Source organism: Nestor notabilis, unplaced genomic scaffold (genome assembly GCF_000696875.1).
Source record: "Nestor notabilis isolate BGI_N333 unplaced genomic scaffold, ASM69687v1 scaffold26214, whole genome shotgun sequence".
NCBI lineage: Eukaryota > Metazoa > Chordata > Aves > Psittaciformes > Psittacidae > Nestor > Nestor notabilis.
Window position 1 is genome coordinate 38,878 of NW_009926398.1, and position 9,721 is coordinate 48,598.

General features: G+C 45.5%; 1 protein-coding gene across 1 annotated transcript in view; it reads right to left on the bottom strand.

The window, feature by feature from the left end:
* Positions 1 to 1,175: 1,175 nt before the first annotated feature.
* LOC104404956 (tyrosine 3-monooxygenase-like) overlaps positions 1,176 to 9,721 on the bottom strand; it is a 17,546-nt gene continuing 9,000 nt past the window's right edge. Inside the window, 10 exon segments of the mRNA XM_010013516.1 lie at positions 1,176 to 1,487; positions 4,066 to 4,199; positions 4,354 to 4,449; positions 5,034 to 5,090; positions 5,422 to 5,491; positions 5,626 to 5,761; positions 6,177 to 6,322; positions 7,191 to 7,241; positions 8,994 to 9,061; positions 9,272 to 9,360. Coding sequence (XP_010011818.1) covers positions 1,328 to 1,487; positions 4,066 to 4,199; positions 4,354 to 4,449; positions 5,034 to 5,090; positions 5,422 to 5,491; positions 5,626 to 5,761; positions 6,177 to 6,322; positions 7,191 to 7,241; positions 8,994 to 9,061; positions 9,272 to 9,360 — 1,007 coding nt within the window. The 3' untranslated portion in view covers positions 1,176 to 1,327.

Here is a 9,721-nt window from a genome sequence, read left to right on the forward strand (position 1 = left end):
AAGCCCAGCTCTGATACTGCACAGCTGCATAACCTTGGGCCAAACTTCTGAGCAAACCGCTAAGTTATGAGACAGCCTGAAAGAAGATAAGAAAGGGAAAAGCAGGGGGAGGAAAACTGAGAGCTTTGGGTCAGATCAAGCCATTAATATCTACAGTGAAAGGTGGATGAAACTGGGTTTGAGCATCCTAACCACATGTTATCTTCCTCAGAAATGGCTAGCAATAGCATTAGTCACACACCTGAGCTACAACAGGTGACAGTGATATTGGGATAGCTAAGAACAAGACACTGCTGTACCTGTCTGTGTAATAGACTGGAAAAGTAAAAGCATGTGAAATCCTCCCAAGGACTGGAAAACTTGAGACACCAGTGGCCTCACTCAATCTGCAATCACCAATCAGGGCCACCAAAAGGCTGCTGGGGCTGCCCAGGGCCACCAGCACACAAGGCAAACCAATAGCTGTGACTGCTATCTGCTATGAAGGATTGCAGCTGGGCTCTTGAACACTCACTGCTGTGGGAGCTTTTAAAAGGGGGATTGAAGAGGGTGCCCATGCTCTGGTCTGGCCAGGATTTTCTCTGTGGTGTTGTGCTGGGAAGGATGCAGGTAGATAAGGGCTGCTCTATGCCAGGCAGGCAACTTCTGGCTTAGGTCAGTTTAGAGGTACAGAGCAGCTTATTGCAGCCTGGAGGGGTGGTATGGCTCAGGGTTTCTTGCCTAAGCATCCCCCTGTGTGAGAAGCCGAGGGGAGGCTGGGAGCTGGAATTTTAAACATCACAGGACTGGTACAGGAATAAAAGCTTCCTGAGCAGCTCTGCATTTCCCAAATGTGCAAGGCTGTAAGAGGCAGGACATGGTGGGGACTGAGGGTCCCTCCCGAAGTTGCAATAGGAGTTGCTTTGGGGCTAAAAAAGCAGAAAAGCAGGTTATTTTATTCTCTCAAACTGCAAAAAATAGATTATCTCTCTCTCTTTGACAAAGAAGCTTTTCTCCTCTTCCTTGCACCCAGGAGCCTAGCACACAGTTCTTGACCACAGCTTTGTAGCTTGGCCATGCCTTTGGTCTGTGGTCTGTACTAAGCCTCTTCCAGCAGTCAATAGAACAGCTACCCCAATAAGCCAGCAGCCCTTAGGTCTGTCTGCCTACCCTCCTCTGAGCTGGCCCTACATATAAAAGTGGAAAGCTGTTGGGGTTGCATGGTGATAGGCAGCGGTGCAAATGTTTGGAGAAGACAGGTAAGAGTTATCAGTTGGGAACTAGGCAAGGGCGGAGCAGGAGGTTTTGGGGTTGCAAGGGAAGAGAAGGAAAGAGCCCAGTTCTCTTATTAACTGATAACATTGAGAGCATTAATCAGCGAGTGAAGCTCATCCCTTACGCTCTCCAGGGAGTGACAGATCGTCTGAGGGCTATCCAGGAGCTCAATGCTGTGGGTGTAGGGCTCATATTTCACTGAGAAGGGCCGCTTGATGTGTGCTGCGTAGCTCCTGTAAGGAAAGGGTGCAGACAGTTGGTACAAGAGATGGGTCCTGAGTCTCCCCCTACCCATCACCATTCATCCAGTTCACAACAGGTTAGTGCCTCCTTTAGACAGTTCCTAGACAAAAGCTCTGGTATCCCACCTCTCCAGCTCCACAGTGCTACTGCAGTAGTTGAGACCCCTCCTGTTAAGCAAAGAAAACCGTAAGTTTGACTGCAGGTTTCAGTGGGCTGAACACGAGGACTTGCATCAAACTGGAGACTATGCTGCACTGGTGACCTCTGTGACAGCTGGAGTCTAGATCTCAGTGATGAGCATGACTTTACTTGATACCTCTCAAGAACAAGACTTTGCTGCTACTTTTCTAAAGAAGTACATGCTCAGGTGAAAACAAATCAAGGGTAAGATTTCCCCAAAGTTGATCATATTCACATCAGATTTGTACACTTGACAAGGTAGGTTTGGGGTTTTTTTTTCTCCTTTAGTGGATGTGTAAATATGGAGCTGGGAATCTATATTTAGGTACTTATGGCTACAGTCTCATGCTGGAAAGGCCTGGGAAGATGAGGGGTCGAACAACATTAGCAACAGGCATGCTCCTCGCCTCTACTGAGGCTTCACCCTTTCGCTCCTGAATTGCTTAGCTTAGGGTACCCTCTTGTGGCTACCGTGGGTGTGCTCTGGCGCTGGGCTCGGGGAACCGCATCCCTTTCTCAGATGCTCTGGCTGGTAATGCGGGGAAGCCTAGTCCTGAATTGACGGGGTTTGGGGAAAAACACCAGACAGGGCCAAAGGGCAACATGGTCAAAGCCGCAGGCTGGTGCTTGCAAAGAAACCAAAACAAGTGCAAAGGAAGGGGATTTCTGCATGCTCACATTGACCACCTCCTAAAGGTGTGACTTAGTTCTACCAGGAGACATCTAAATTCACTTCCCTTGTTAATGCTATCAGCCACAGCAATGACTCGTAGCACAGCTGCTAATGGTTAGAAACTTACCCTCCAACACGGGTGTGTTCACTTGATGATGCCTTTTTGAAGCATACAAGTATGACATGGGTGCCTGGAAGGACACTGAGGATGTGTGTGTCCATCCTAGAAAACTGCTGGGAAGTTTTCTTTTGGGAAAAGAAGCTTTTCTTTAGGGATAACACTGATAATCAGGTCCATGGTGGCAGCTGCCAGTAATGTGAAAAATATAGATATTTTAATGGATTTGCCTCATAGAATAACATCTGTGTGGTCTCTGAGCAAGAGGATCGTTTACAGTGCTTGTAACTGTCAAAACCCTCTAGTCTAATCTTGGCTGCGTATGGGTTGCATTTTTCCTTTTAAAATGCAAGGAAATGACTCATAAGGCAACAGTTGAGGGTTTTTGTTGTTTTAAAGCAGCCTAGCATGTATGAGAGGACAGGCTTCCCAGGTGTTTGCTTTTGAGCAGCTGGACTCCAGGTTGTATGAGTGATACAAGTGCGGGCAATAAAAGCAGAAGTTGAAATATAGCAGTCCTCACCTCATTATTTATATGACACACCCCACTTGCAGGAAATGCAAAGTCATGTATATTGTGTAATACTTTGACTCACCCTTTTCTAAGCTAAGATAAAATGGTACCAGCAAAGTTTTCCTCTGTAGTCGAATGTTAAGGGACTGAGTGTTCCTTCTTGGGCAATTCAGGATATAACCAAGAAAATGTTTCTCTGAACAGACAGCAGCATGTAGAGCTGCCATCTTCCATCCTGTTTGCAGCCCCATGGAACAGGGAAACCCAGTTATGCTCATGAGATGCTGTCTGGGGTCTACTAGCCCATGTTAATCAACCTAGGAGACAAAAGTTCCTTTTTATCCATGCATAAATCTATCCGCATCAAGCAAACCTTTCTTGTTTGTGTATGAGCTACTAAGGATGCCTGGAGGTTTTTTTGCTGGCTGAATGATAAATTAGCAAGTTGCCCAGCAGCTGCTCAGAAAGTCATTTTCCTGCATCCTGAATTCAGAGAATGACACCATTTTGAGCAGTTCTTCACCCCTCTCCTAAGACTTTCACCCACAGAGCAAACTTTAACACGATGCAGATGCCTATGTTCAGAAAGACACATGCTGGTGAGATGCTCCCAGCCAGTACCTGATTTCTATCACTTGGCCCTTCTACAGCAAGGAAGGAGAGGGGATCCTGATGTGTGGTTTGGGTCTCCAATTTCTGGACCACCTGTTACGTTGCTTGAACTCCCCTAGGAACTAGAGGTAGTCTGTAACTTCTTCCCATGAGAACTATGCAGACAAGCTAGATTTTTCCCTTCTCTCGCACCCTCAGTTTTGCTTCTAAAAGTGCTTCCCAATCCATCCCACTCCTCCACACCCATGCTCTTCAGTCCAGCATACTTTTGGGGAGCTTTTAGGCAAATCTAAGGGACTGAAATTGGAGCCTGTATGAACCGGAAAATCATCTTTACTTTGAAAGACCTGATATCAGTTTCCAGAGTACCTCTGAGACCTGGAACTGAAAGTAGACATGGTTTCAAGCCCTGCTTCAATTATTATAGCTTAATTTCCTTCTGTTTGGGTTTCTCTCACTGCCCAGTCCTACCTCAGTTTACTTTTGGCATCGCTGAAGCTCTCGGACACAAAATATACAGACTGGTAGTTCTGGTCCTGGTAGGGCTGAACAGCAGCAGCATCAGGGTCGAAGTCCCGCAACTCTGGTTCATCTGACAGGGAATGCTATGGACACAGCAGAAAAATGCTGTCATGAAATTAAAGGGATCTGAGAGCACATGTGGTAAACAGAGCTGGAGAACACATTTTGTATAGTCACATGAACTATGCAAAAGGAAGAAGGTCTAGGGGCAGAGAAGCAAGTTAAGCTGGGACTTACTATGAGCTCCCCATAGGAAGACAGAAGCCCAGCTCCATAGGCTTTGACTATCCCATTCTGTCTGCAGAGCCCAAACTCCACCGTAAACCAGTAAAGCTGCAAAAGGAGAAAGAAAAATGCATAGGGGACACAGCTCATCAACTTAATCTCCCTGTCACTTCAGAGCCCTTGCATCATGGCCAGGATCTGGGGTTGTTTAAAATGAAAAGGAACCTGTCACTTTGCCCCCTCTCCTTACCCTGTACCCATCACTGCCAGAGCAAAGTGCTAAACTAAGCTGCTGCCACACTGGGACAGGTGGAAAATGTGTGCCTGGGCTGGCTCCCTGAGCATCCAGCTGCTGTTTGGTGCCCTTAGAGTGGGACAGGTCACCTTGCTGAGTGAGAGGCAAAGGAAATGGATGTCATTTAATCCCATCCCAAAGAATCCCAGCAGTGCTGTCATTAGAAATACGATGCTTGATGATACTCTGCTGCCCAAGAAAATTGGGTTAATGTGCAGGCTAGCTCTTCTGTTTAACCGATCTCCACTCCCACTCATTGTGAAAGAGCAGGCCTGGGGCAGCTCGGGTATGGGTTCTGAGCCTGCAAATCTGGGAAAGCCAGGCTGGACCAGTCCCCTTGATACCACAGAAGTGCTGCTGGAGGGGATGGGGCCCCCATCCAGCAAAAAAGACTTACTGTTGAAAGTTTCTCAATTTCTTCATCAGTTGCCCCCAGAGAAGCCAGCCCAATGTCCTGGGAAGAGAAGGGAAGGGGCCAGCATCAGGACAGATTCAGTCCTACGTCCTTACACTTGGATTGCTCTGTTCTATTGCCTTGAGACAACAGATATTGTTGCCCTTCACTGCCATGCATCTGCTGGGGCTTCATCATGCTCAGACTGAGAACACTTTGCTGCAGAGCCTGATATTTTCACCTTGTATTGGGATTCTCAGTCCTTCACTAGGGCACCTGAATGTTGTGTTTATTATAAATAAATCCTAGAACAAGCAGCGCTTAAGTGCTGAGACTGGGCTTGGTTTGGGTTCCCACATTGTGTCTTGTCCTCTCAGGATGACCACCTTACCTGAGAGAACTGGGCAAATGTCTTGTCAGCCAGCATCGGGACATGACCCAGCAGCTCGTGACAGCAATCCCTGCCAATGCCCAGGGGGAAAGGAGGAAAACAAGGTCAGCAGCAGACAGAGCTTGTTCATTAGGGGGAAAAGTTAACTGTTGGCCAGGTGGGATGTCTGGGCAGGGGAGGCCATTGGGGCTCGGCAATACTCACGGCTCAGGGGAGTGCATGGGCGAGGACGCGTGGCGGATGTACTGTGTGCACTGGAAGACACGGAAGGCCAGGCTGGCGAGGAAGTCCCGCGCTGACAGCAAGCCAGCCACCGGCCTTAGCTGGAAGCCGGTCTTCTCTGAAACAACACATACTGTCTCTGCGGGGGTGCATGGCCCATGCACTGTGCTGGTGTCCCACATTCCCAGCACAGACAGCAAAAGGATCAGTGCTGGAAACTAAAGGGCTTCTGCTGTGTCAAGTATAATCTTTTTGCTCCTACTAGGGAGTAACATCTGCTCTTTAGGTGCTCAGTGGGATCATTTAACTATAGGCTTGACCTTCAGTTGCAGCTCACTGTGTCTGGTTACAGTCCCCACTGCCTGGGGTCTCCCCCTGTCCCCTGTGTGCAATGTGCAAGGCTTCATCAGCTCTCCTCCCAAACTTTAGCTCACATGCTTCTCCTACGGGTTCAAGTTTCCCAGCTGTAGCTGCCACCACCATGCTGGATCCCTGGCACACCCTGGACCTGGGTGCCCCAGACTCATACTTACCTTTCAGGAAGCGGGAGACCTCTTCCAGCTGAGGGATGTTATTCTCATTGTAGCCACAGTATTTCTCCAGTAGATTAAAAGCATCAAGATACTCCTTGCAGGCATGGGTGGGATACAGGCCCTTCAGGGTGCTGTACACCTCCTTCCTTCAGGAGGAGAGGTGGCAGACATTTAGTGGCTTGATATGTCTAGTCCTCTCCTGTCTTCTGGTTATATGCTATCAAGAACTCACACCTCTACGTTTCTTGTCCTTTCACCTTTCTCTTCCAATAAGTCTATGTTTGTGCACATTGATAGAGGCATGTAAACATACAGAAGCACATTCAAATGAGCTTGAACAGTCAGTAGTTGTATCTGCACAGACTTGTTTATTACCTTAAGGGTGAGAAGTTGTATAAAAGGTATTAACTGGAATGAAAATATTCCCTCTAGGTTAGCTCCTACAGTTGCTCTATGAAGACAGTCAATATAACCAGGAGACTACCTTGTTTAGGAGCCTGTGTACTCACTTGTATGAGCTGCCCTTCTTTTCAGTGACACTCCTGGGAATAATCATGTTCAAGGAAGCATTTTCCTAAGTGAGGTACCGTGCAGATATTCACCCCAGGACTCATAATTCTTTCTGCTGCTATGACAAGCACCCTTTGATTGGAGGCTGCTACTAAGCCAGATTCCCTTAGAGAAGTGGGACTTCAAATTATCTACTTTGCTCTCCTTTGGAAAAGGCTCCTTTGGAAGAAACTCCTGGGGGCTGCAGCATGAAAGTGCTCTTGGTGCAGTCCCAAGAGAGGAAGAGACAGAGCATCACTGTTCTGGAGGTAGCTTGCTTTTCTGGATGCAGTGCCTACCATAAAATGCTGTACAATAAGTTACTGAGTTTTATAACAAGCCATTAAGTAGGATGCTTGCACTGCTGATGCATTTTTCAAGAGGTCACTCCTTAGACATTTAGGTTTTGATTCCCAGCTTCTAGTGGTGAAGCCAATAAAGGTCACAGATTAAATCAGCGCTCACCAGGTAGCAATCTCCTCTGCCGTGTACTCCACGTGAGGGATCGGGTCCCCACTGCAAGGCAAATGCACCATTACTGACAGCAGCAGAGCACAAGTCAGACTCCTCTTCCCTTTGAGAAGGAAGCACTTCAGAGAAGCTCTGCTCTGATGTTCAACAAACTTCTTTAAACCAAAAAGAGGGTGATAGGAGAGACAAAGCCTTAGTGCTGGGTCATTTGTACAGGTGCAACAAATACACAGACACAAAGAATACTGTCAGTCTAGTCAGAGGCTGTAAATGAACAAGGGATGAGCAAAAGCTTGAAGGCATAATGTTTTCCGGGGAGGGGAGGAAATTCACTGGAAAAAAAAGAAGAAATTTTTTGTGAAAATAAATAAATTTCCTGTGTTTGAACTTCATGGGACTGATGACTCCAAGAATGAATCAGTGGCTGGGAAATAAAAGCAGCTAATGAGAAAAACTAAATGCATTTGAACTGCAGCAAAATGTATTGTCACTAAGTTTGATTGTCAGTAACATTGATATAAGTGGGAACTAAAGAAGACTGACACTTTTGCCTTTCCTCAATCATAATTACCAATTGCATTTTCTAAATCATTCTGTTCTGTATTTGATCAAATGAGATATTCACATATTACAGTCAGAAAGCATAGTTTCTTTTTCATTAACAGCCTGAAGGGATGCTACACAGAGACTCATAAATGCTAACCTGCAAATGAGATATGAGAGAAGACACCTGAAGTGGGTGCATCATCTTAGGATAGTATTTATTCTTGTGTCCCTCAGGACTCTCCTGCTCACACAGTGACTTTCTGCTCATTTAGTATTAGCGTAGGATAAAAACATCAATGTCTATATTCTGGGCTTCAAATCTGCAAAGAACATGAAACCTAACAGAGCAGAAAGCAGTGCTAGGATCACACTGGTTGCAGGGGTAGCTCAAGAAGGTGACCCATATAATTTTGATAGCCTGCTTTCAGCACAGCTTGCTACAGAAATCTATATTTAAAGTCATGCTCAGAGAGGGAGATGCTACAGTGAAAGACAGTGTTACTGAATAGGATCTACCAGATATTTTACAAACCCACCTGAATATTAGAGCTCTGTTTGATGTTGTTGTGAAGATGCTGAGTGCTATCACTGCGTTTATCAGAACAGAAGTATTAAGTATGAGTGCAAGAGACAGTCTTAAATCTATATATGACAATGATGAGACCATTACTGAAATCTATTTAATTTATTGCAGAGAGTTAGGAGATGAACCATTTAGTCTATAAATACCCTCACAGCAAAAAGAAAAATAAAATCTGATAGCAGAATTCAGTCTAACAGATGAGAAGTGTGTATGATCCATTGGGTGAAAGCTAAAGCTACTGAAGTTCAGTTTAGAAATAAACCCTGCATTTTTTCACAGCCAAGATAATGAACCATTGGAACAAGTTTTCTGGGCATGTGGCAGCTTTTTATGTACTTCAAATACTGAACTCAAAACTAGATGTCATTCTAAAAGAGATGCTATATTTCAAAATGAAGTTTGAGAATTGAAGGAATTATATATGGCTTTTGTCATGCACAAGATTTATTCTGGCTTTATCAATTTATGAATTAATGACTATAAACATTTTTTAATTTAGAAGAGACTGGAATACATAGAGAAAAGACAGACACAAAACAAGCTGGTAAGGCTGAATGGTGATACAAAACATAAAAGAAAAGAAGTCTCATACAGGTAGTACAATGACTTCCCAACAAGTTGCATTGACATGGCATTATCCCTGCATGAATGTTAAGAAAAGGACTTACTGCTTATAGTGAAAAGCAATTTCTGCTATTGATTTCCTTCTCTGGCGATATACTTGGTCAGAGTAGCCCTGTGGTGATAAATAGGAGCAGAGACAGGATTTTTAATCAGTTACTAAAATTTCTCACCCAACAAAGCTCACCACTGGCTGAAGAAACTTCTCTCATGGTGGTGACTGCACCACCGTTCCCTGATCAGCTGCACTAAGCGGTTTTGTCCAGCTCCCTGCTTCTGAGGGAAGGCTCAGGACATGAGGATGTGCCCACACAGGCTAACTCACCGGGTGATCCAGATCCAAGTCAGGGTCAAACTTGGTGACCAAATGGTGGCACTTGTCCAATTCACAGATTTTTCTGGGAAACCAGTGAACTGTGGGTAGAGATAAAGAGAAAAACCAGTTGTGGAAGTGAAGATGGAGCACCCCTTGCTGAGAAGGGGTTGTGAAGTGGAATAAGATACATCTGACGTGAGGTACTGAATGCAGACACACAACAAGCACGTGACACAGTTGTGCCTTCTGGGCAGTAGATCCACACTCACAATGCTCTTGTCCTACAGTGAGGTCTAATGCCATGATCTGTACCTCATGAATCCCTGACCATCTCTCAGCAGAGTGTTTTGTGGCAAAAGTAAACAAGAAAATGAAAATAGGATTTTACTTGAAGATTCTAGACTTCCCATTAAAAACAAATCCAGAGGTCCAACTGGTTGTAGGGAACCCACTGCAGAT